Source organism: Nycticebus coucang, chromosome 19 (genome assembly GCF_027406575.1).
Source record: "Nycticebus coucang isolate mNycCou1 chromosome 19, mNycCou1.pri, whole genome shotgun sequence".
Classification (NCBI taxonomy): Eukaryota; Metazoa; Chordata; class Mammalia; order Primates; family Lorisidae; genus Nycticebus; species Nycticebus coucang.
In genome coordinates this window covers 18,398,009-18,425,649 of record NC_069798.1, presented here as the reverse complement: position 1 = coordinate 18,425,649, position 27,641 = coordinate 18,398,009, and the positions used below count along the sequence as shown (strand labels likewise).

General features: G+C 45.7%; 1 protein-coding gene across 3 annotated transcripts in view; it reads left to right on the top strand.

Annotated features, from left to right (window-relative positions):
• Positions 1 to 27,641, top strand: part of KCTD1 (potassium channel tetramerization domain containing 1) — a 196,556-nt gene that overhangs the window by 73,518 nt on the left and 95,397 nt on the right. The window contains exons 1-2 of one of the 3 annotated variants that reach the window (XM_053571662.1): positions 23,973 to 24,490; positions 24,682 to 26,653. The exons of 1 other annotated variant lie outside the window; for it this stretch is intronic. In XM_053571662.1, coding sequence (XP_053427637.1) covers positions 24,854 to 26,653 — 1,800 coding nt within the window. In that variant the 5' untranslated portion in view covers positions 23,973 to 24,490; positions 24,682 to 24,853. Of the gene's footprint in view, positions 1 to 23,972; positions 24,491 to 24,681; positions 26,654 to 27,641 lie in introns of those variants that run through there. One more of the 3 variants, XM_053571664.1, reaches the window with a different exon arrangement.

Sequence of the window (27,641 nt, the reverse complement as noted above, 5' to 3'; positions counted from 1 at the left end):
CTAAAGGTCGTCAGTAAGGGCCCCATGGCAGCGTGCACTGGGATCTAAGAACAAGTATCCGATGTCAGCGCATTTAGTTGCCCACTTTTATAAAAGAAGGATAGAGTGTGTTTATTTAAAATTCTCTATTATTTGGTTTTCAGCTAATTGGGCAGCATTGTTAGAGGCCATTTTACTGTTTATTAATAATCAATAAAAGATGATCAAAATATGAGCTCCAAGGAAATCACAGTGGAGTGAGAAATCTGACCAGCATCAGCGAGAGGGTGGCTAGATCTGGGGTACAAAGTGTGGTCAGCATTTGTCAGTGGCTGTTAAAAAGGGGCATGATGGAAATTGGGGGAGATTTTTGGTTGTCACAATGACTGCAGCAAACTACTGGTATTTGGTGGGCAAGGGCCAGGGGTGGGACACGTCCTGCAACGTAAGAAATAGTCTCAAACCACAAAAACTTGTTTTGTGACCTGTGTGCCTTTCAAATACAGCCCAATATGTAGGTCAAAAATCTGCTTGTATTTATCTATAAATTCAATTTGCTTTACACATAAACACAAGGTATCTTTTGCAAGATTTTAAAGACACTGAATTTTCCACCTGCATCAGACTGTACTTGTAGCACCCACAATCGTGGTGACTCCCTTTAACTTAGTAATATATTTAATATGAAATAATTTCCTCCAAACATAAGCCATTTTGGAGAGGGCCTTTTTTCACTTGACCTTTTCCAGTATCATTCAACTCCTACGTTAGTTTGATCTGACTGGAGAAACCATACAACTACCTGGAAATGTGACTTACTTTAGTAAGTAAGTAAACTTGGGAGCATCTCACCTAGATTGTGGTCTAATTTAATTAGTATCTCAGAGTTTCCCACCTTGGGAGAGGGGAGCAATTCCTGAATAAGTAATGGTTGGTTGGTTGATTGAAAAAAACTTTATTTTTTAAAGTTTAATTTTTATTTATTTGAGACAGATTCTCACTTTGTCGCCCTCAGCCATGGCATCATAGCTCACAGCAACCTCAAACTCTGGGGTTCAAGTGATTCTCTTGCCTTAGCCTACCAAGTAGCTGGGACTACTGGCACCCACCACAATGCCCAGCCATTTTTAGAGACGGGGGTCTCGCTTTTGCTTTGGCTGGTCTCGAAATCGTGAGCTCAGGCAATCCACCCACCTCGGCCTCCCAGAGTGCTAGAATTACAGGCGTGAGCCACCACTCCCGGCCTGAAAAACACTTTAAAGAGAGGTAAAAAAAAAAAACTGGAGTATTTGGCCGCACCATCCGACTGGCTTACTGATAGAATTCCACATTGGTCTTTGGAGTCCCTGCATCTGGAAGCAGTCCAGCAGCGCACCCCACACGCTGATCAGTCTTCATGGGGTCATCATATTGTCATCGTCATCCTGATGACATCCTTTAGCCCTTCTGGTAACTCTGGCCCTAACAAAATAGTATCCAAAATTGATGAAAAGAACTTGCTATAATCTGGCTCATAGTCTGGTTTGCACAGTGTCTCTGGCTTTCCACTTTCCTTGATGTACCTGGAGTGATTCTTGCACAGAGAGACTCTCATTGGTCATTCCATAATGGTGCTATGACTCTTCAAACCTTACCGCTAGCATGAGGTTCATTTGTATAAAATGGATACAGAATTAAGTACCATTTACCATCACATATTCCAACTAGAATAAATTCACTCAGTGGGTTAATTTGTTCTTCTTGACTTCTATACCAAACGTGTCAGGCCAATGTTTAAAGAGGCAGTTTGGAGTAGGAGGGACCGTGAACTTTATCAAAAGTTGCATTTACTATGCTGTGATATTTTTTTGAATGTCTGTTTGACACGGGTTAAACTATGATGGCCAGTTCCTGTGCACACGCACCATGTGTGATTCAGGAATATCTATACACAGGCGGCTCTCTGTGTCCACATCTTGAATTCAACCAACCATGGATTGAAGATATCCAGAAATACAAACACAAAACAATGTAACCTAATCATATGTATTCCTATATTTATCCAAAATAAAAGGTCCAGGAAAAAACTGATAAAAATTAACAATAAAACAATTAAAAAATGAAAAACAACACAGCATACGACTATTTTCACAGCATTTACCTTGTATTAGGTACTATAAGTTATCTAGAGATGATTTAAGGTATATGAGAGGATGTGCATAGATTATATGCAAATATTACACCCTTTGGCCCAAAGGCTTGAACATCCTTAGAAGTTGGTACCATAAAGGGGGTCCTGGAATCAATCCCCCTTGGATACAGAGGGACAACTGTATAACCAGATGTGGGCATGTTTAAAAACTGCAATGTGGGGTGTTCTTAAGTATGTCTCCTCTTTTTGTTAAGGCTACAGTAGTTTTCCCAAAGTTTGGGGAATTGGAATTCTGCCATTAATAAACTTACTAATCCATTCATTCATTTGATAACATGTACAGGGCTGACTTGGCTGGTCTCATGTGTGTAAGGGATAACATGCGTGCCTGTGAATGCAAAAGTGAATGGACACTCAGTCCCTGCCCTCCAACTAGTGAGAGAAAGAATTTTTTTCAAATTCAGTGATTACTTGGAAGTTGACTATTAAGCCCTTACATTCTGCGAAAGAAAGCCCAGGCATTTTAGATGGAATGGATACTTACCAGTACAAATATTTTATTGGTAATAGTAGAAATAGAAGTGAATAATTTGGAAATGTCATCTGGCAAAAATATCTGTAGAACCATGGAAGTGCCTAGAGCAAATTCAGAGTTATTGAGTTATACTCAGAGCATGATTTAGACATTTTCATAGAGCTATATATGACTGGAGCGTCCTTAGAGAGGGATGGAGTTACACACAGAGGGTAGACGTCCTGACCGGCAGGGATTCGATGGTTCCAAATAATTTTTCAACTTAGGATGGTTTATTAGGATGTAGCCCCATGGGAAACTGAGAAGCATCTGTATACCAGAGCATCCCCTGGAAATCAAGAGTTATATCTATGGAAAGCCCGGAACATTCTTAGAATAGAGTCACACTCAGGGTGGGACTTAGAGCATCCTCAGAAGGAATGAAGTTAAACAATCCCATAATGAGAAGCCTTTTTCCAGATTTTCTGATTCCTGTCAACTCACATACTATTTTTCCTATCCCCAAGGTTCAAATGACTAAAATCATGGAATTTTTTAATGTCTGAGACAGAAGTCAACTTACTTGTTTTAGATGAAGGAGCTAAAGTGCAGAAGAGTTCTTCTATTAGTAGAAGTGCTCAAGCTACAGCCCTGTTCCCCTGCTCACAACTGCTTCACTGGATTCCCTTTTTTTTGCAGTTTTTGGCTAGGGTCAGGTTTGAACGCGCCACCTCCACCGGTATGTGGGGCCAGCGCCCTACTCCTTGAGCCACAGGCACCACCTGGATTCCCTTTCTTTAGTCACATATTCTAGAAACTGCTCTTTGCAATACTCCTCAGATTCAGCCCGTCTTCCTCTCTAGTCCTCCTAAACATCTCTCTCTTTTTTTTTTTTATTAAATCATAACTGTATACATTGGTATGATCATGGGGCATCATACACTCGCTTCATAAACCATCTGACACATTTTTATCACAGTGGTTAACATAGCCTTTCCGGTGTTATCTCAGTTACTGTGCCAAAACATTTACATTCTACATTTACCAAGTTTCGCAATTACCCCTGTAAGATGCACCACAGGTGTGATCCCACCGATCCCCCTCCGTCTACCCACCCCCCCCTTTCCCACTTCCCCCTATTGTTAAGTTGTAGCTGGGTTATAGCTTTCATGTGAGAGTCCCAAATTAGTTTCATAGTAGGGCTGTGTACACTGGGTACTTTTTCTTCCATTCTTGGGATACTTTACTAAGAAGAATATGTTCCAGCTCCATCCATGTAAACATGAAAGAGGTAAAGTCTCCATCTTTCTTTAAGGCTGCATAGTATTCCATGGTATACATATACCACAATTTATTAATCCATTCGTGGATCGATGGGCACTTGGGCTTTTTCCATGACTTAACTATTATGAATTGGGCTGCAATAAACATTCTGGTACAAATATCTTTGTTATGTTGTGATTTTTGGTCTTCTGGGTATATGCCCAGCAGAGGAATTACAGGATTGAATGGCAGATCTATTTTTAGATCTCTGAGTGTTCTCCATATATCTTTCCAGAAGGAATGTCTTCTCCAAATTTCCCTGCACCATACTTACAATATTAATATCCCCAAACCCAGCTTTCTCCATGTGACTCCTAACTATGAGATCTACAGCAGCCTAACCAAATTCTTCCCAAAGGGTAGCAGAAAGCCCTCCCCCTCCACGAAGCCCTCTTGGGTTATTCCAAAGTGCCTTTATCTCTCCGTATTTGAAACTCAGTTGATTTACTACCAGCATGTAAGCCTAGCCTGATTTGTATCATTGGTCGATGATTTTACTAATATCAGTCTTATTTTCAACATTGTAGGCTTTTGGTCAATATTTGTAGACCTTGGTTACAGAGAAGTTAAGTTTTCACAGCAAACCGATTGTTTTCCCTCCCAGGCCCTTGCTCCCCCCATAATTCTGCACATGGCTTTGGTTGGCTTCGGGTAGTGCCAGCGCTACAGGACCTTACAGTTAATTGCTGACATCTCATCAATTCAGTTTCTCAGACAATATATTATTCTTAATTACCTGGGAGTGAGTAATTTTATAAGCTGTGTGTCCTTCCTTCTGTCTCAAACTAAATTCCAATAGGTGATTTCAGGTCTGAACTAAGAGAGGGTTAACATCAAGTTAGAGCAGGTATTTCATAACCCAAGGTAAGCTGGGAATTATCTGTTCTTTGTGAATAATCTGTACCTCTTCTTCCCCCTCAACAATTAATGTAACAGTTTAGTTGTCATTGTCAGGAGAATCAAGGCAGTGTGCACCACCCTCCTCCTTGACTTGAGTCCCAAATGCTTTGCAAGAAGAATCTGACAGCATGAATAGGAGAGTGTTGTCGGGGGCGGGAGGAAGGCGAGAGAGGTAGGAAGTGTTTCTTTTCCATGACATTTGAGCTGTGAGTTGTCAGGAAGGAAGGGATCTGAGTGGGTTTTTATCAGTTACTGAGAGGAGCTCTGCCCAGAGCACTAAGCCTATTTCTCAGAGCCCCATGCAGTGCTTCTCCAATTTTTAAGCAGCAGCTGTAGTGTAGTGAAGCAATAGAGGCCTTGGGATTCAAGCACAGGGTTCAACTGAATTAAGATGGCCCTGTGTCTTCATGCCTGGGTTATTTAGAGCCAAGTTGTTTAAATGCTCTCAGCCTGCTTTCTTCTATGTGGAATGTAGAATAATAATAGCATTTCCTCATTTGGGGGGGGTTGGTTTAGATGAGATAATACATGTGAAAGTACTTTGTAAAACCTAACACACCATACAAAGGTCAATTACAGATTATTATTGAAGGTGCCTCAGCTCAATCCTTCTGTTACCATGCTGGTCATGCAATGGAGGTGGGAGACTGATTGCTTTTTAAAACTATTAAACAATAGCTGGGCGTGGCGGCTCATGCCTGTAATCCTAGCACTCTGAGAGACAGAGGTGGGAGGATCACTTGAGCTCAGGAGTTCAAGACTAGCCTGAGCAAGAGTGAAACCCAGTCTCTACTAAAAAGAGAAAACTAGCCAGGTATTATGGCAGGTGCCTGTAGTCCCAGCTATTCGGGAGGCTGAGGCAAGATGATCACTTGAGCCTAAGAATTTGAGGTTGCTGTAAGCTGTGACACCATGGCATTCTATCCAGGGTGACAGAGTGAGACTCTGTCTTAAAAAAAGTGCATATATATGTAAAAAAAAGTATACATATTATATATATACAAAAAATAATAATTCCTCTCCCTTACCTTTAACCCAAATATATTTCTTATGCCCAAACCAAAAAAAGGAAAAAGGGCATTGTTGTGTTTTTTTTTGCTGTTTTTGTTGTTGTTTGTTTGTTTGTTTTTTTCACAAAAAAATACATCTGGAGTACAGCTTTAGATTTTCAACAGTACCAACAGAGGTCGATTTAGCACAAGACATCAGAGCAGTTTTGGGGTGCTTCCAGTGGTTTACTTCCAGTCCACAGAGCTGGATATGGAAAGTATTTCAGTAGCAGCAAATTAGTTACAAATTAACAGGGAGCAAACAGAGTGTTGGCCTTGATTAAGCTCTCAATGGATCATGTTAATTACTTTATTTTTTACTTATATTATCCTTCTGCGTAATGGTTTTAGATCCAATGATTATACAAATGACTGTCTTTACATCCTACTTCATGGTTTTCATGTTTACTGGGGGGAAAGTCATTAAAAACTACATGAACTGGTCCATTAATATTTGTTAACTACCCTACTCTTTCTCCCCTTGATAATTCTGCTTATATTACTTTTGCTTTTGGAGGGTTTCCTTGAACATCACCTCATGAAAACTGTTAATCACGCTTCCTTTTTCAGTAGAGAGAAAATGGGTATGAAATGACTTTCCCAATGGCCAGAGAAGAAAAACATTTAAGCTTTTGTGCTGACTTAAAATCCTACACATGTTTAGGAAAATGAGGGGCTTTGACCATCTTGATTTTAATTTCAGAAAGAATACTTTTCCTAAATGTATAATTCCGTTAGTGTTTTTCTTCAGATGGACTAACAGAGAGAGAGAAAGGACACCTTCTTCTTTTCTTCTTCTTCTTTTTTCTTTTTCTTTTTCTTTTTTTTTTTATTGCATAGAAAGCCATCATCTTCAAAGTGCCCATTCGATTCCTATAAGCTGTGTGTCCTTCCTTCCGTCTCAAACTAAATTCCAATAGATGATTTCAGGTTTTAAAAGAAGTACTAGACTTCAGTCTCTAGTACCCAAGTGGTTCCCTTTCATCCTCATATCACCCCTAAGACAGAGCTACAGCCATTTCTCTATGCTTACTCCGAGAAAGTACATTGAAATTGCAAATAGATTCCAGAGTGGTCGTTATGTAATTTGTATGTAAATAATTTTCCAATCTTAGCACCTGTGAATTACTAACGCATTTATTGAAACATTGAGCTATGTCTTGGGATTTCTTAGCCTAACATGGGATTAGCAGAAAGCATTCAGGGTCCTGTTCTAGGTGAGGTCGAGACCTTGGTGGGGTTTTTGCTTTTGACCCCTACAAGCATTCAGGGTCCTGTTCTAAAAGGTCGAGACCTTGGTGGGGTTTGGTTTATCTCTAGAAAGTAATTTGTAGAGTAAGAGGGAATGGCTGAGCAGTGTTTGGGAGAGAGAGGGTTTGCAGGAGGCTCTCAGAGTCATTTCCATTCCTTTCTTCCCCAGTTCCCAGAGAGCCCCTGGCACCCAGAGAAAACCCTGCCCTGCTCTTTGTCTGAGGGAGCAGCAACCCTTTGGGGCACTACCCACAAAGCTAATGTTTCTCCTAGCCTGGGGATATTGGGGCACACACATCCCTGAATGGAAAATACCAGATGACGAGGTCAAAATCCCTTCCCTATCTCCTTTAAAATCTTGCCTCCAAAACAGAGCTTGGGGATCAATGACTATCTGAGGTTCTCCAATCCACCAAAGGAAATGCCAGTTGTGTGGGCTGTGACTTTGGGATGAGAACACAGAGCCTGTAGAATCAAGTTGAACCTCTGAGTACCAGCCTCATGGATTTCGGCCCACAGGCTGCTCGGGCAGAATGTTCACGCAGATGCTCCACGAACGAGCTCCCACCCCAGACTGCAAATTCAGACTTCCCCAAAGGATTTGTCAAGTTGGAAATCTCATATATACCCATCCTCTGTAGGCAGAAGCAATTTCAGAGCTGTCTTCTCAGCAAATTGTTAACCAACTCAGAGCCTGGTGGTGCACCGGCAAATTCTGTCAGTTTATTTCAGGACAGCCAGAAGGAGCTCTGCAGAACTGCTCCTGTAGGGGTAGAACACAAGGCAGGGGTCTGGGCAGAAACAGCTGACCTCATAGGTCTGACTTTCTACTACTCCCTACCCAGCCTGGGATATGGTATGAGGATCCTTAGACAGACCAGGAAACTTGAGAATTAGAATTTCAAGAAAGAAATGGTCAAAAATGCCAAAATCCTTCACTGAATTCGTTGACGGGGAAGTATTTAATTACAGCTATTTGATAGCATTTCAAAATGGCAAGGCATTTGGTTCAATTCAACACATGGCTTTTGACCCCTACAACGCACTTAGGTTTATGTTAACATTGCAAATAGAAAAAACCTGAGTATCCCACAGGGTTCAGACTCTACCAAGGTAAGAAAAGTTATCATGGGTAAGAAATGTAAAGAATATTTGTGAAAGAAATACGTGTTTCCTAAATAAAACGTAACATCATAAATCCAGAGAGAAAATTATCCAGTAATAACATACTCTCAGAATGGAAAATTCCTACAGTAATAACAAAAATAACAAGGATATGTATACTTAGTACAGATCTGTTTTTGCTTTTCATCTAATGATTTCAAAGAGTTTAACAACCACTGCTGAGTTAATCCTTAGTACTAAACTTAACTCTTCCATCCTTCTTTGGGAAAAAAAAAAAAGAAATTGGCACTAACACTTCAACTTCCCACAGGGAAGAAGTTCTGGAAACAAAGCAGGCTCACCCCCACACGAGCAGCAAGCAGCAAATTAAAGGCAGTTTAATTCATCCAGAAAAGTAAGTTGGGACTCGGAAGAGTCAAACTAATGCCCACAAAATGGAAGTCACTGAAAAAAGAAGCTCAAGTGTATTTATTGCAGGTGGACAGGAAAAACTCTTCCATGTGCCATGGGGCGTTCTTGATAGGCTTGCTCCCTCCATCTCTCGGAGACTGAAGATCCACAGAACATTCTGGGAAAGCTTGCTTCATTTTCAAAGACAGAATTTAAGTCCTCCTATGTTAAAAACCAAAAGGAAGAAATCTGAAAGACGGCCTAATCCAGGTGACTGTGATGGAGCCCCTTAGAACCATAGAAATATGAAGGGAAAGGTTATGAATGAAAGGAATCAATTGTTCACAAAAACAATGTGATACTCTGCCAAGAGAAGGAGATGGTCTGGAACAGAACTGGTCCCTAATTACAGAGTAATCCGACACTTAGCACTTATCACCCGCCAGTCTTCACCTTCAAAGGATCTTACCAATATTAACAAGAGCTTCCCTTCCTGGCCCCTCATCTACTCCATAATGGCTACTCTTTAAAGAAAAGTTACTCCAACTTTTTGGAAGATTTGGCCCACGTCATCACATTAGTGATACAGCCACAAGTATCTCTTTCCTTTTGATGCATCGCGATGTTACTTTTTGCCTGGCTTTGATTCAGTATTGCATCTTCCATGACCTGGTAAAACTTTTCTTTTCTTTCCTTTTTTTTTTTTTTTTGAGGCAGAGTCTCACTCTGTCACCCTCGATAGAGTGCTGTGACATCACAGCTCACAGCAATCTCAAACTCTTGGGCTTAAGCGATTCTCCTGCCTTAGCCTCCCAAGTAGCTAAGACTACAGGCATCCGCCACAACGCCCAGCTGTTTTCTTGTTGCAGTTGTCATTGTTGTTTACCTGGTTCAGGCCAGGCTCGAACCCACCAGCCTTGGTGCATGTGGCTAGCGCCATAACCACTGTGCTACGGGCGCCGAGCCTGTGAAACTTTTCTTTAAAAAAATACACAAATGGGGCGGCGCCTGTGGCTCAGTGAGTAGGGCGCCGGCCCCATATGCTGAGGGTGGCGGGTTCAAACCCAGCCCCGGCCAAACTGCAACCAAAAAATAGCCGGGCGTTGTGGCGGGCGCCTGTAGTCCCAGCTGCTTGGGAGGCTGAGGCAAGAGAATCGCGTAAGCCCAAGAGTTAGAGGTTGCTGTGAGCCGTGTGACGCCACGGCACTCTACCCGAGGGCGGTACAGTGAGACTTTGTCTCTACAAAAAAAAAAAAATACACAAATGTGCGGGCACACTGTAGCTTCTCTGGAGAGATATAATTATAACAGTGGTTCTCAACCTTCCTAATGCTGCAGCCCTTTAATACAGTTCCTGTGGGTTACGACCCACAGGTTGAGAACCACTGTATGTGGAAGTGTTCCCGCAGGACAAAGATCAGAGTGGGCTTCTTGAATGCCTCTAGCAGATAATTGGGAATGTGTCAAGTGTATAAAAGGGAAAGGCTTCCTAGGTCCAGGGGAGCTGCCTGGACGAAGGCCCAGAACATATAGGTAAACACCCATGGTCCACACTGCAGTGAAGTGAGAGCCTGGGCTAGGGATGTGGGTTGAGTTACTTGGAATTAGACCTGCTTAAAGTTATCCAGCTAAGAAGTAGCCCTGCTTGATTTCAATGAGGCCGTCTGGCTCAAGTCCATGCTCAGTCCGACCTAGTACCACTGTCTCTCCTGCCTCTCCTTATGCAAAGAGTAATATGGATACAAGGAGTTTGCAGCCTAATGGGTGATTAGGCAAGAAAATTCACAATTAAAATTAATGCAACAAACATCCATTTAATACCTCCCACGTGCCATTAACCATGTTATGCAATGTGAATACAAACACAAAAATATTAAAGCCGCTCTCAATGAAGCCGAAGGACTCTAGTTAAGGAGAAGAGCAGGCCGGGGTGCAGGGGCTCATGCCCATAATCCTAGCACTCTGGGAGGCTGAGGCTGGAGGATTGCTTGAGAGCAGAAGTTTGAGACCTGCCTGAGCAAGAGCGAGATCCCATCTCTACTAAAAATAGAAAAATTAGCTGATTCTTACGGTGGTTGCCTGTAGACGCATGGACATCCAAGGGCAAGGGCTCCTCGAGAGGCTGGGCAGGAGGATTGCTTGAGCGCAGGAGTGTGAGGTTGCTGTGAGGTAAGGCCATGGCACTCTACCCCAGGCAACAGAGCAAGACTCTGTCTCGAAAAAAGAAGAATAGCAATTATAATACATGCAACTGCTAAAATGTAGGTCTGTCTGTCTACAGGGCTAGGGAGTCATGGCAAGTTCTGCCATAGGGAGTTGGAAAAGGTGTCTCAGAGGACTTGAGCTGAGACCAAGATGCACAATTAAGTGGTTAATGCTGCTGTGGCAGGATCACGGTCTATATTAACACACACCAAACGCTTACAGTGCACCAGGCACTTTGTGAGCACTTCCCCATATTAACACATCTGATACTCGCAACAGTCCTCCAGTCTACAAGCAAAAACACTAAGAAAGGTGAAGGATGTTGCCCCCAGATCACACAGCACCTTCGCAGCAGTTTGGTGCCAGACTCCACGCACTTACCCCAGTGCATACTCTCTTTCTGGAAAGAAGGGAAGCCCAGCCTGCTGAAGGGGAGGTAACAGGCTTCCAAGAAGAGGTATCATGTGAATTCATACCAAAAAGATCTTGGGGATTGAGTTTGGTGAGGGAGGAAGAGCGCAGCCACGAGACTGGGAGCCAAGGTAGGGCAAGACAAGTGTTTTCAAGGAAGTGCAATTACTCCCTGGTAGCTAGAGGTGGGCTGGTGTTGGGGAATGGTGGCCCCACTAACGGTATAGGCAGGGAGCATGTTTTAGTTTTGTTTGTTGGTTTTCAAGGAGGAGACACACAAATAGCCCAACTTAAAGGGCACAGAGGCATCTCATGGACATCCAAGGATAAGGACTAAGCCCAGCCTGGACATGTTTGCAGGCTGTTCACTCCCCGGGTTGGGGGGTGTGCTGCCTTCAGTCTCAGCCTCTCCCCTGTTCCCTGTGTCACTTGACAGCAGACGTGGCCTGAAGGGGTTAGGGTGATGCCATTGGAACGAGAGATCATGAGCTGGATGGAACAGATTTGACATGAACGTGAGGGAGCAGTGAAGGTGACCACAGGGTTCCCAGCGTGGTGCATTGCAGAGTTAGGAAATAAAGGAGAAGACGGTTTGGATGGAGGGTATTTAGACAGAGATGAAGACATAGCAGATAGATTTAGAGCAAATGATGAGCTAGAATTGGTAGGGCGTGGTGCTTCAGTGGAAGTGGAAGGTGAGAAGGAGCTTGAAGGAGGAGGAAGAAGGAACATCGGCCAGGTTTCGGTCACCACCACAGTGAATTTTGGTGCCTTTGGCTGAGTCTGAGACTCTGGAGTTGGGCCTGGGCAGAGGGTGAAGGCACAGTTAGTTGGGCTCTGTAAGTTGTCAGGAAAAGAAATTTAAGTCCGGGGATGATTAACTATAGGGATGTAGTGCGACTATAATGGAAGAGAAACCCCAGTGATCCCCAGCACGGGAATTCCAGGAGGCCAGAATGGAAGGTGGGTCTGGAATCAGAGCAGGCCGGGGTCTTCAGCGCACTAGCGGGGCAACCGTGCTACTTCCATGGCTGGCTTCCCCTGTCTTCTCCCTACTGATGAACTTAGCTCTCATAATTCCCAGAGGGATACTGTTTGGCCCAGGAATTTCAATCCAGCTTTCCAGTTACCTGGGCTTTGGTTGTCCTGGCACAACTTGGCTTGACAAACCTGTCCCTTCACTGGTGCTTGAGAGCAATGCAGCATCCCTTAGAAATGTCTGGGTTGTGGCAGGCACTGAATAGAACATGTAGAACGGAGGGTGGGGAGTAAGGAGAAGATTGTTTTGGTTTTAGGCATGTTAGGTTTGGAAGACCTATACGACACACAAGCAGACGGACCCAGGGTCCATATGATAGGCAGCTGGAAACAGGAGCCATTCCATAGTGCAATGAAAGCCACAGAGACAGAGTCCAAAGATGTCAGCACGTGGCCCCGTTTCCTGTTAAATAAGCAATAAGGGATCTCATAGTCACAGTGCAAGACTCAAACACCACCGAAGCATACACAGAACACAGGAAGTTAAAGTCATTCATTCATAACACCCATTCCTTCCCAGAAGTCACTACTGTAAAAAATTTCAGGTTTCCCTTTTTTCCCCAATGCATCTACATCTGTAAAGTATGGATATGTCATTTTATTTTATTTTTTATTTTTTTCACATGAAAAGTCCTTATCAATCCTCTTGTGAAAAATCTATACAATGGCTGCAGATAACGTCATTGTAGAGTCTTTAACGTCACTTGTTATCCAATCTCCATCTCACTCTTTGCCAGCAGGGGGTGAAAACATAGCAGATAGATTTAGAGCAAATTATGAGCTAGAATTGGTAGGGCTTGGTGCTTCCGTGGAAGTGGCCTTTGCCGTCCCCCTGACTTTCTTCATTCTGTTCCTATGTTCTTTTCGCTGCTTTCTTGAGGTCTTTTTCTTCTCATACAAGCCATGCCTTGCAAGTCTATGTTTGGGTTCATTTTTCTTTTTATTTTCTATTTTTTTGTAGAGACAGAGTCTCACTTTGTTGCCCTTGGTAGAGTGCTGTGGCATCACACAGCTCACAGCAACCTCCAACTCCTGGGCTTAGGTGATTCCCTTGCCTGGGCCTCCTGAGTAGCTGGGACTACAGGCGCCCACCACAACACCCAGCTATTTTTTTGTTGCAGTTTGGCCGGGGCCAGGTATGAACCCACCACCCTTAGTATATGGGGCCGGCGCCCTACCCACTGAGCCATAGGTGCTGCCCCAGGTTCATTTTTCTTTGCATTATCCAAAGGATCGTAAATTATGCCAAAGCTCGTTGTCTTCCCACTTCTCACCAAAGTCCCACCACTAAATCCAAATACAAAGATGACATTGGCTGTGGTCTTGTGCATTTTGGCTAGTTTTTCCCTAATTTCTGTCTTTGGTACTGTTGCCTTCCCAGAGTGAGGGACCTGACCATTGACCATTTGTTTCCTCTGAAGTAGTCAGTTAGTCATGAACTTCCTGGTCCGGATAGTTACCATGTCCTTTGTGATGGCGGGCGATCCTCAGGCAGCCGGGGAGAAAGAAGGATGTGTCATTTTAGCTAATTTCTTTTTCAGCAAATGGACTTACACTTTTCATTAATGTTCTTTACTTGTTTAACAAAATGTTTTGGAGACCATTGCACTCAGGACCTGTAAACCCATATTATTCTCTATAGGTAACAGAACAGCTAGCGTTATGTGGACTAGATCAGACATAATTTATTTATTCACCATCCATCTGTAGAGTTAGATTGTATTCAGTGATTCTTTATTACAAATAATGCTTCAAGAACATCCTTGTACATATATATCTTTGTGTGCAGCTCAGATTTCTAGAAATGAATTAATGGATTGAAAGGGATATACCTTTTACCCACAGATAGCTGCTTCCAAATTGTCCTCTAAAAAGCCTGTACCAATTCAGACTTCTACAAACAACAGAGGATATGTTTGCTTATTTCCCCACATCCATGTGGATGTTTTTAAAACTATTTTGAGACACAGACTCCTGTAAGATTTTATTGAAAGCTATGGATTTTTGTTCTACAAAAATACACAGATGTATATATATGGAACATTTTGCATACATTTTCTGCAGGTCACAGACCATCCCAGATCCCCCTAAGACCTTATATTAAGGACCCCTGAATAGACCAGTGCAGATGGACCTCAGTCTTAGGTGCACATTAGAATCACCTGCAAAGCTTTAAAAAATGCCCCATGCCAGGCCACTTCCCAGACCAATTCCATCAGATTCCTTAGGAAAGGATCTAAGTATTGATTCTTTTGGCAAGTTCTTACATGCCACCAATAGTGAGCACCATGCATTCTAGGACAGGCCTAAAGGATAAAAAGAAGTAATTTGATAACAGAAAACCAGAGAGAGAGGCTTTTAAGATCTCAGACCTGGGTGCAGGAGCTTTACTTTTAGTAAATCTGGGGTAAGATCTGGCAATGATACATGTTGTTTTATTGTCAGAATATTTGGCATATACAAAAGTAGACAGAATGAACACCCCCCAAGATGTAGGTTAAACACTTTAAAAAAAAAAGCATTTTGCCATATTTTCCTTATATTTGGGGGGGGAACAAGGGGTGTTTGTGGGAGAGGTGGCCAAGGCTGACATTTCTCTCTCTAATTATTCAGCGGTGTTAACATTTTTAAAAAGCTCCCATAGTGATTTTAAGGTAGAGCCCATGTTGAGAATCACCACCGTACAGTGTGAAGCCTCCTAAAGAGAAGAAACTCTCAAGAGTGCAAGTACAAGGAAGAAAAGTCACATGCAGTCCTGGGAGCCTGCAACTTACAACCAAAGGGCCGAGGGCAGCACACACACCCATGAAGGGCACCAGCAAAGGGCCTGGCCGCAGCAGCCTGAAGAGCAAGGTCACTGCTCCCTGCTTTGTGGAGAAGTGGGATTTGGAGCTGGGCCTTAATGGAATCAAGACAATTTAGACTGGTGGAAGGGTGAGAAGGAATTTCCCAGTTGGAAAGGAAGCTGGTATTTTAGAGGAAGGTGCATTCAGATTCAGGCCTCCTAACAGCCCCTCCCAACCATAGGCTCAGCCAGTGGCAAGACCCTCCCCCAGGACTGCTGAATTGGTCCAGGGAGCCTCACTAGGCTCCACGCCCTCAACCGCACGCTGATTCTTCCCTGTGGAGGTTGTGTCCAACTTCTCCTAAGCCAGCAGTTCTCACCACTGCATGAAAGTCACCTGGGGATGTGCACACTCTCAGTCCTACCCCAGACTGGCTGAATCAGACAGGGGCAAGGTTATAGGGAGTTTGGATTTGGAACTAAGGTAGGAAAGGAGCCATGAGGATGATTTGACCAGGGGAGCATAGTTATTAAAGTGGTGTTGGAGACCAGGGTAGCAGAGTCTTAACATGCAGACTTGACTCGCCATGTCCCCTGAAATAGTAGGCAGAACTGGCTTGCAAGTGCATCGTTCATAACTTCTGTTCACTTTTCAAATGAATTCACTGCCCCAGGATGATTGTGAGAGAGAAAATTATTTTATTACTTGATGAAATTATATTTGCTTTGGGGGCAGTAAGGTCTCAAAGTGTGGTCAGGTTAGTATTAGAATTATCTGAACTGTATGTTTAAAATGCACATTCCTGGGCCATACCCAAGACCTACTAAATCAGAATCTCTGGAGTTGGCACCCAGGAATCTGCATCTGAAACAAGTTTTCCAAGTGATTCAGCTAATTCTGATTTCTGATGCACTCTGAGGTTAAAGACACTGCGATTCAGGCTCTAAATCTAACAGCCAACAATTCTAGGAAAGCCAAATGAATAGTGAATTTAGAAAGCACATTGACCACTAAAGCATGATGCTAAAGTCTAAAAAGCACTTACAATACCACTATATCCAAATGCCACAGAACTGGGAACAATAGCCATAGCAAAACCTTCCTAGGCATTTCAGTGATCTGTTGTTTAAAAGCTGTATTCCGGGAGGGGAAAAGAAAGGGGGGAGAGGAGAGAAGGGAGGACAGTTGAGGTGCCCCCACCTAATGGGCACAATGTCAGGGTATATAGTACACCTCCTCAGTGGGGGACACAACTACAACAGGGAATTTACCTAACAAATGCAACAATGTAACCTAATTGTTTGTACCCTCATATTAATCTGAAATTCAAACAGGTAGTAATAAGAGTGGTATTCTGTGCGTATTGCCATGGGGACAGCAAAAAAGACCCGGAGTGGGGTTCATCATTCATCCTCAAACTCTGACAGCTCAACTCAACTTCCCTAAGTTGGATAAAGGATGACTTAATGTGTTTTTCTATGGCAGATTGCAATATGATAACATTAGAAAGAGGAAAGAAAAACTACCGACCCTGTGGGCCTATTGAAAGTTCACTCCTCCCAGAATCAGGAAGTGTGGGGAGCACATCCCCTTTCCTTCCCGGCTCTTACCGCGTGCTTGTCAGAGTTTGCCAAAAATTCACTGGTTGCATACTTGGAATTATGGATTTTCAAAATACCGTAGGTAGTGCTTAAACAGTAAACCACATATGATTGAATTCACAGAAATACACCCGACTGTTAACAGTGGTTTTCTCTGGGCAGTGAAAATAGAACTGAAAGGGCCCGGACTGGTGAACTGTTCAGAAAGTGTGTGTTCTCTGGAGTTGAACTTCACCAGCTGTGTGAAGTTGGGTGAGTTATTTAGTCTCGGGGTTTCTACTCACATAAAGCAGGAATAGGAGTGAATGGAGAGTGCTAACATGGAAGAGCAGGCCCACAGCAAGCATGCGCTGCACGGTAACCAGACGGAAACATGAGGCATATGTGTGCTCCTGGATTTCTGTACTTTTCAGAATCGCTGCCAAAGAACACTTACTGCTTTTATAATCAGAGGAGAATGATAAGCCACATTTTTGTTTTGTGCTTTTTAATTTAAGGGAATGAGTCATAAAGAGAGCAAAGATCTGTGAAACAAGCAGATGCAATCAACACCCAGGGAAGTTTGTTTTTATTTGGAGTAATGACACCACATGACCCCTGGGGTATCCTAATCAAAGGACAGACTGCAGGAAGACTAAACATGAAGAATGCTGAGTATTCTACTGGGAGCAACTGTGCCACGGCTCTGCAAACTTAGATCACAGAATACAGGGGCTAGGTCATAAGGTTTCCCGCTTGTCTGCCCCTCTAAAAGGCAGTCTTCCTCCTTCAGGTGCAAAGCCTGGATCTCCAACATCAAATTAAAGAAATAGAGCAACCCCCTCCCAGGGCTTCCTTAAATATTAAGATAAACCCATGTGCCCCTATCAGTTAAATTAAGCTTTCCTAAGAAAAAGTAAGTCAATTAGTTCAAAATGTGGGTTAGTGCTTCTGGGTATTTAAAAGGGGATTTTTTTTTTTTCTTTTTTAGTTCATTTAGAAACACAGCCACAGGGCAGGTACATACACTCTCCTCCGCACGTCCTGTGAATTGCCACAATATACCTAGATACCAATTTCTGATATCTAGAGCTTCAAAATCTGGTCCTTAAACTTTCTCAAAGTCAAGAGGATATTGAAATATAAGCTTTAAATTTTACCCTGCTTTGCCTTTGTAGAACATATCCTTTCTCTTCACTATCATTATTGATATTCATTCAATGGTACCATTGCCGTGGAAAGTTGACAAGGCGTGATTCTACCCTAGTGAACTCCTCCCTTCCTCCATTCAACAAATACTTACTCGAAACTTTTTTGTCAACAGAAGGAGGTCTCTAAGACATCATGAGATGCAGTTCTAGAGACCACTTTGTGACCTACACTGCAAAACTCATTTGTCTGAGAGGTTTAAATGCAATAATTCAAACTTTAACAAAATATAATACAAATAGAATGCAATATTTCTTAAGAGGATGAATTTCCAGAAGCAATTTCTGGGTAAGAAATGTGAACATTTTTCAGGGCTTTTGAAGAGATTGACAATTAACTGCTTTCTTAAAAGGCTATCTTAATTGCAATTGACAATAAAATAATGAGAATCATGTTTTTGTACCAACATTTGGGTAAAAAGTGATTTTTTTTAGTTTTTGTTATTTGTTTTGTTTTGCTTCTACCAATTTTGCAGCTCCCTGTATTTGAAATATACAAATAATTTCAGGAATATTTTAGATTCTGAAACTATTGTAAATAGCTCCTCCATCATTTAAAAAATATATATTTATTACATGACATATTAATAAACCTTTATCTTCTTTTCTGCCTTACTCAGTATTGCAATGGCACTGAAAGAGATTCTATTTATAATAATAATAGGAGTAATGTCCACTTCAATCCACATACTTTTTTTTAATCCACGTACTCTTAAAAGATCCATGACCAGCAGACAAAGAATGAAATGACTATCATTATTAACTTTTGATTTGACTTAACCTCAATAACCTTCACATTTGATTTCTTTATTAACCAAGTGAAATTTTATTTTTAGAATATTATACCAGGGCAGCACCTGTGGCTCAGTAAATAGGGTGCTGGCCCCGTATACCAAGGGTGGCAGGTTCGAACCTGGCCCCAGCCAAATTGCAACAAAAGAAAAGGAAAAAAAAAAATAGAATATTATACCAAAGAGAAAGAGAACACATTTTCAGGCTCCACAAAAACAGAATTTACTTATGAGAATTATATTTCTCTTACACATTTACTTGTTTTAAAAATAGCCTAGGAAACTGGTAGATGATTATTGAGTGGAAAGACCTAGAATTATAGCTACCAGGTGGCAATTAGAAACTAAATATTCTATTCCTGTCCATCACCATGTCACGAGTACTATGAAGAAGAAAATGGGGGATACCCTCTTTGCCCCCACAAGATTTATATAGAAGAGCCAGCCTTTCGATAGAAACCATTTGGGTCTGTAGGCATTCTTTTTGTCTTTAAATTCTTCACTGTCATTTCTTTAAAGATATAAATGGACCAGTACTTCCAAAAGCCCCCCCCCCAAAAAAAAATCGTACCAGTGTCTAGTTGGACACATGACAAAGATTACACTGTTTCTCATCCAGTTACAGGTTGTGTCATAGTCCAAAGCCTTGTACTACTCTAGTCTTCCCAAGATTCCCAAATCAAATTGTGCATAGTGCTGGCTGGGCGCAGAAACTCACACCTGTAACCTAGCACTCTGAGAGGCTGAGGTAGGTGGATCACCTGAGCTCAGGAGTTCCAGACCGGCCTGAGTTAGAGCAAGACCTCATCTCTACTAAAAATAGAAAAACTAGCCCAGTGCTGTGGCAGGCACCTGTAGTCCCATCTACTAGGGAGGATGAGGCAAGAGATCTCTTGAGCCCAAGAGTTTGAGGTTGCTGTGAGCTATGACACTGTAGCACTCTCCACCCAAGATGATAGGGAGACTCTGTCTCTAAAAAGCAATAATAATAAATTGTAAATATTGTACACAGGATTATTCTGATGGTAAGGAATTGATCTTTGAAGACTTTTTTTTTTTTTTTTCAAAAAGTTCCTAGAGGGTGAATGTGGTCAAGCAGCTGAAGCAAGGCATATGGAACCAGACCTGCCTGCCCTAGCCAGGTCAGAGAGATCCTGGGGAAGTGGCCTCTTTTAAGCCTCTCTGGTTGTTGATTTTCTTGTTTACTGTCAAGCTTGGGAAATATTAGAGCCTTACTATATAAGAGCCAATAGTTGCATGTGTACTAATGTTCAAGACCTGTGTAAGTGCTTCATACATACAAATTTATTTAATTCTCAAAATCCTCTGAGGAAGGGACATTATTATTATCATCACCCAGATAATATAATAATGAGAGGGCTGAGTCATGGAAAAGGATGGCTGGTAAGGCAAAGTAGGATCCAAACCCAAGTAGGCTAGGTTTAGAGGTAAAGCCTGTCACCGCTCTGCTGAGCAACCTTTTGTTCCGGTTCGTTTTCTCCCACACATAGATACATGTGTGTTCACTGAGGGTCTCCTACAGGCCAGCCACCTTGCTAAAATACTCCAAGAAACTGACTTAGAAATGAACTGGAGATACAGGAATAAGTAACACATAGTTTCTGCTCCTGTGGAGTTATTTTTCTTTTCTTCCACTTAGCAGCATTACATTACATGGGCTCAATTTTTATCTGAGTTCAAAAGACATTAGTCAAAATGATCTTCCATTGAATTCAGCAGAATTAATAGTGAAACTCTGAAACAAAGGTATGTCAAAATAGCTTCAGTTTGAATTTATATTTAACCTCCAAAGCACTTTATGAATCTTCTAGTAATCAAATGAAGAGAGGATGGCTTTCTCTTTTGATTTATCTCTTTGAAGTGATAAGCTAAATGCTTTTTCTGGCCTCTGCACTGAAAAGCTCACAAAATTCCTTAAATTTACCAATTTAAATCCTCCCAACACACCTCTCTTAATACACAGACACCTCCATCCCCAGATCTGCCTTAGGAAAAGTCAACATTAACTCCACCGGGAGAAAATATCCCCTCACTCTACTTCAGCAATAACTTTTGACAGCATGGTCCACAGAAGAGGGAATTAATGGTAAAGACAGACTAATGCAAAACAGCTATTATATTCATTTTAACTTGCAAACAATAATGTAGGCGTCTCCTGATTTTTAATATAGAAATTCAGGTTCATGATATTCTAGATTTTTCACAAAAAAAAAAAAACCCTTCCTGCTAACCATGGGACTTAACAAAACACAGATCCTGTTCATTCATTCATTCATTCAGTATAAATGAATGGCTGGTATTTTCACCATGTCCCAGGCACCAGCCTGAAACTGCAAAGGTATATTGGTTTGGTAGAGGAAACAGGCAGATAAAAAGCAACTGTATCAATCAACTATATAATAACAGATGATGCTCAAAGACTACCAGCAGAAAGGAGGAAGCACTGAACTTGTTTCTATATGGTGCAACCTTTCATAAAGTGTGAACCTGAAATGGAAGCAGATGGATTATAAAATGAGGAGCAAATGTTTGGAGTTTTTCTTCCCAAAATAACTGTCTCTATTTTCAAGTATTCTGAGAAATGGAGAAGCACAAATATACAGAGAGAGAAATGTGGAGTATTTTCTCGTAGTTGTAAACAACAGCAGCTTATAGCGAACAGTTGTGACAGTTAAATGATTGCAATAAATGTTTCATACAGTAATGGAATTATTTTTATAATAAAGCCCTGCTTCTTGCATGGGAAATAAAGTGTCCTCTGAAAGGGGTGACCTGGCAGCAGTCAGTGGTCACGGTGGTGGGCTCAGTGGACTTCATGATGCAGAAGGACCAAGTGGAATAATCCTGTGCTGGACTGACCGGCAGGACAACCAGCGTACAGCTAATAAAATATAGATAAATAAGCAAATAATAAGAAAGCTGTTTAGATTCTCTGTGTGGAACTGAGTGTATGGAACCACAGGATGTTTTTACCGGATCATTTATTAAACTTGGAATTGAACTACTTTATGGACTCAGCTGTAATTTCTGTTATTGGGTTTTTAAGCAACTTTTTTTTTTCTTTTTGGTCGGGGGAAGAAGAGTGTGTAACTGCTTAGTTTTCCTGGGTGTTCTTGCCGGTGACTAGTGTAGGTCCCAGCCTGAAGAGGACTTTTCCAGTAGCATTCCATGAAGTATCATCATGGGCAGAGAATTCTGGTAGCGTTTCCGGAGTTGGTGAGACGAAGCAGATCCACAGCCGCCCGATAGTCAGGCCAAGGCAGGCTTTCCAAGGTGCGTTTGTCGCATCTAATTTAAGCACGGGTCCTGCCCGTTGTTTGCTCGCTGTCCTGGCCGCACCCGAAACTGCTGTTTTTCCAAGTCCGTTAAAAAGTTATTTGCGCTGGAGGTTTTTCGCTTCTGCTATTCCCCACCCCCTCCCCCCGGCTTTTGCCTGTAGAGATCTGCCCTGGGGGATATTTTGTCCTGGGAGCACAAAACTATTTTCTTTTCTGGAAATAAGTTGACGTCAACTGGGAGCTGTTTTTGGTTGCTTTGTTTCCCGGAGCGTCCAACCCAGCACACCGCCTCCGGCAAACTGCGAGCAATTCAAAGCAGCTCGCCCAGAGGAGCTAGTGCGCAGGGGGTGGACCCCACCACCCGCGGAGGTGGGGAGACCTGGGGAGCCGCAGCGCTCCGGGGGCGAAGCGTGGGCCTGGGTCCCGGGCCAAGCCTGGGAGCGCAGCCCCGGGCCAGCGCCGCCCCGGGCTCACTGCTCCGGGGAGGGCCGCGGGGGAGCAGTCCCTGGTAGGTAACTTCAGGAGCCCACCTGACTTCTCCAAACACCCTCGAAATTCCCTGTCCCAGCGTCTGGTTGTCCGAAAATCTGAGAGCATCCTGGGACAAAGGGCCAGCCCTCCGGAAGTAGCCGTGTGCGACTGGTGTGTGCCAACTCTTATGTGACTGCAACTAACTTAGCTGCCCACTGCCCACTGCCCCAGCCTCCGGGGAACAAGCACGCCTCTCCGCATGTTTCCGGGGAGGACCGGGAGACCAGCGCATTGTGAACAAAGCCGGTCACCGCTCCGGCCGCACCTTGGGGACAATTCGGGACGGTTCTCCGCCGAGAGCGGGGGGGAGGGGGGTAGAAGAGAGCGAGGTGTGTGTGTTTTCCCCGAGGAGTCAGAAGCGGCCCGCGAGGCAGAAACTTGCTCTAACTTGTTTCACACCTGGCGCGGTTTCCTCAACTCTTCTCCGCGTCCAGGGCCGAGAAGGGCGAACAGCAATCGCTAGAAAAATAAAAACAAAAACCCTCAACTCCCACTTGGACGCCCACGCGGCGCAAAGACCTGGTCTCCCCTTTTTCCTTTTAAAAAATTACAAATTGATGAAGGGTTTCTGCTTATGTGTAAAATAATCAACCTCCCAGAGAGCAAGACGGGAGGGCCAGGGAAGGAGGCACGGGCAGTTGACTTGACTCCTACAACCAAACTGCCGAGAATTCTGACTTGGAGGCAAATCGAGCTTGTACTCGAGGATCTGGTGAAGCTGCCTCCCAGGAGGGCCGGCCGCGCGCGGTGGGTGCGCAGATGGGACCGAACTCGGTCGGTTCCCCTCGCCCCAGGCACTCGCAGCTGGCCGGCGTGCCCGGGCATACTGGGGCCGCTCAAGAAGGACAAAGTTAGAATGCGGTGCGAGCTCCGGAGGTGGCCTGGGTTGTGCCGCCAAAGAGAACAGCCGAGGTCCCAGGCGGCTGTGGGACGCTGCCCTTGGGCCGAAAGAGCAGGAGGCGGCGACGCCTGGACGCGCCCGAAGCCTGGGCGCGCCGGGGGCGGGCATTTGGGTGGAAGTGGGGCAGTGTCTCCTATGGGAAAGCGGGACTCGGCGAGCTCTTTGGCTGCCTTTCCAGTTTCCGAGGTGCCCGCCCCCGCGCGCCAGAGGCAGCGCAGCCCCGAGGGCAACCGAATGGCGGTTGGCAAACTTGGAGTGAGACGCGCTGGGGATCCGAATCGCCGAATTGTGGCGGCGGCGGCCGAGATCCAAGTTCACTTTTTCCGCCTGCGAGATTGCCCACCCGACGGGCCTTAGGAATAGTTTAGCTCCAACTTGGTGGAGCGCCTCGCCTGAGGGAATTGTGTCCATTTGCCTGGGGCAGGCAGCGAGGGCAGCGGGTGGGGAGGGGGTCCCTGGGGACCAAGCGTCTGTTCACTGTCTCCCCTCCCACCAGCCCCACCCAGTCTCTCTTTCTCGCTCCTACCCGGGGCTGGCTGGACCGGCGCAGACTTGCCCCAGACCTACGGGGAGCGCCCCAGGTCTTTAATGACAGCTTAAATGTGGCTGTTGGAAAAGTCAAAAGGGATGAGGCTAACGCGGGGCGTGTTTCGCTCCTTTGCAAGAGTCGGAAAGGGAGCTGGAAGCCGCGCGGCTGGCCCCAGGCCCCCGTGCCTCGCCGCCAGCAAGTAGGTGGGGGAGCCGCCGCCGCCAGCCCCATCCCGCTCCCAAGCCTCGCCCGCTGCTCCCTGGCCGCGGGCGCAGAGAGGGTGCGGGGCCTCGCCGTGCCTCCTCCACCCTGCTCATTAACCTGCCAGCTCCGCTCCGCTCCGGGCGGCCCCAGAGACCGGCTTCTCGCAGCAGCACCCGCGGCCCGCCCGGAGCAGCGGCCGCCCCGACCCCCAGTGTCCGGGGGGCAATGAGGGGGCGGTGGAAGGGGCACTGCTCCTCGGGCATTACTTAGAGAAGCGAGACCGTCCCGCCCTCTCGCCCGCCCTCCCTCTGCCTCGCCCGGGCCCGCGCAATACTCCGCCAGAGGGTAAGTTGGGAGTGTTTCGCCCCCACCGACAGCTCTCCCTCCCTTTCCTTTTTTTTTTTTTTCTTCCAAAGTTTTCTTAGAAGTGGGGAGCTGGGTGGGGGACGAAGAAGGTCCGGCCAGCCTCCGGCCTCTACCCTATCTCTCCCGGTGTAATTTACCCCCACCTTCCCTCCCCTCCCCTCCATCCCCAGCGCGCCGCTGCCCCTCCAGAGCAGCGCTCCGGAATGACAATTGGAGCGCGGCTCCTTTAAGAGCCCGGCTTTGCCTCCTGGTAGCTGAAGGTCATTAAACACAAAAGCTCTCAGCGCTGCGGTCCAATATAGCGCATGCGCCCTGCCCGAGGACTGGCAGAGAGACGGCAATATGGCGAGAATGCCTGGCAGCGGAGACTGTAACACCAGTGCGGGCGGCAGCGCCAGCGCCGCCGCCGCCGCCGCCGCCGAGAACAATGGGGAGCGGGGCGAGGGCGAGCGCGGTGCGGGGGGCCGCGGCCGCCGCCACCACGGCCGTCCGCATTACTGCAGCGCGGGAGAGGAGGAGGAGGAAGAAGAGGAGGAGGACGAGATCCAGGAGGTGCAGATAACGGGGGACGAGGAGGAGGACGGAGGTGGGGGGCTGGAGGAGGAGGAGGAAGAGGAGGAGATGGGGCTGGACTGGGACGAGCCCCTGGAGCCCGAGGACTCGGCCGGGGAGGAGCTGGAGCCGGAGCCGGTCCATATGATCAATATGGACCAGAGCGCCGCGCTGGAGCCCGAGGCGCCGCCGCGACTGCTGGCGCCCCGGGCCCGCGGCGGGCCACCCGGAGACGGCGCCGAGATGGACCCCGACGTGCTGCAGCGCCCCGAGCGGGCCCGGCTGAGCGAGAACACCCGGCTGGCCACCCGCTACGCCGTGCGCATCTTCCGGGAGTACCTGAGCGAGAAGGCGCAGAGCCCGGACTTCGAGACCATGGACAAGGGGGCGCTGTGCCGCGTGCTGCGCTCCTTCTACGCCGAGGCCCGCTCCAAAAGCGGCCAGCTCTACAGCAAGTCGTCGCTCATCAGCATCCGCAGCTCCCTCAATCGCTACCTCAACGAGCCCCCGTACTGTCGCACGCTAGACCTCACCAAGGACCCCGAGCTGCGCAGCGCCAACCTGACGCTGGCCGCGGTCATCCGCAAGCTCGAGGAGCAGGGGGCCGGGCCGGTGGTCCAGAAGCAAGCCATCACGCGCGCCGACCTGCGCAAACTGTACACCTCCAGCGTCTTCAGCACCAACACGCCCTTTGGGCTGCTCAACAAGGTCTGGTTCGAGACGTGCATGTACTTTTGCACGCGCGGCCGCGAGAACCAGCGCGAACTGGAGGAGGACTCTTTTGGACTGGCCATGGATGAGGACGGTCGCAAGTTCGTCTACTTCAAGTCCCTCGGGCCCTACCACAAGTCGCGCTCGTCTTCTTGGAGCAAGAAGCGCGCTGAGAGCAGCGACGAGGAGAACTTGCCCCGCATGTACGAGACAGGCACGGAGTTCTGCCCCTACGCCAGCTTCGTCAAGTACCTGTCGAAGCGCAACCCCCTCTGCAAGGCGTTCTTCCAGCGGCCCCGGGATCACTGCAGCGAGGGCGATGTGACCTGGTACGAGAACAAAGCCATCGGCAAGAACTTGCTGGGCACTAGGATGCAGATGCTTTCCAAGGCGGCCAAGCTCTCCAAGACCTACACCAACCACTGCATCGGCGCGGTCTCCATCGCCACGCTCAACAGCATCGCAGGCATCGGCACCAAGCTGGGCTCGCCCGCCCCGCAGGGCTGCTACGTTGAGGCTCTGAACGGGGCGGCTCGCCACCACTCCCACCATCCCCCCACCCATCCCTCCCACCACCACCGCCCCCAGCCGCCCTCGCTGGGGAACGCTTACATCCTCCCCAAAGACAGCCAGGTTAGGCCCGACGTGAAATCCGAGGCTGCGCCCAAGCGCTCCCTGTACGAGTCGGTGTTCCGGTCGGGGGACATCTGCGGCCCCTCTTCCCCCAAAAGACTTTGTATCCGCCCCTCGGAGCCTGTGGATGCGGTGGTGGTGGTTTCCGTGAAACACGACCCCCTGCCTCTTCTTCCAGAAGCCAATGGGCACAGAAGCACCAATTCTCCCACAATAGTTTCACCTGCTATTGTTTCCCCCACCCAGGTAACCAAACCTAACTCTATGCATGAAATGTTTCTCTGGTACCACTTCGGGACTAACTTTTGTGTGAATGCAGGTCTGGAGAAGGTGAAAGTTTTTAGAAGTAGGCAGTATACTGTACTGAATTTGGTTTCACCCTTAGAAGCATAACTCTCTTGGTACTTTTTGGGAAAGTTTCCACCTACCCTTAAAAGATGTGAGAAGGGGCATGCTACCTAACAAATTACTGCTACCCAGTAAGGAGAAAAACTTCAAAGTTCTCAAAACAAAAGGATTAGCTCACTCTTGCAGCCTCTTCACTGAATGAGTTTTAAAAGGCAAAGGGTGGGGGAACGTGTTACATGCAAAGGATGCAGTTACTTCAAACATATTTGAGTAAAGTAACGGTTAAAATACTCTATTACATATTCTCCATAACTTATGAAGGTAGAAAAACACTTATAAATTATTAAAAAGAAAACCTGCCAATCCCACTTCCTGTAGCTTTCTTTTTTTAAAGAAGGGGCAGAGAGTGGAGATCCTGGCCTTTGAGTGCCAGCTGATAACTGTAACATGTTGAATGTAAAATGGTGTTTTGGGTATAGTTTCCATAAAGTTAAATTCTCTTGTAAGTTATTATTCATGTGGGAACCTGGTATCTGCGATACCAGTTAGGCTGCAAATTGGAGTGGGGGCTGTGGTGCCCAGCTCTGGGCACTGAAGGGTTGCTGTCTGTCCCCACAGAGCTTACCATCTCGGAGGTAGATGAAACTTAGGAAATAAGAATGCTAGCCCAGAAGCTGAGCCGGCTGGGGCAAAGCATTTCACCTCTCTGGGCTTCAGTCTCCTCAAGAAAGATGAGGGAAATATTTCAATCCTAAAAGTATATAATTCTAAGTGGTACCGAATTCTAAATTAAGACTGGGGTTTAAAGTGTTAGATAACCTCTTTCCTTACTGTTTTTCCTAGAGGAATATATTTGTCAGTATTAAAGTTATATTCATTTGGGGGG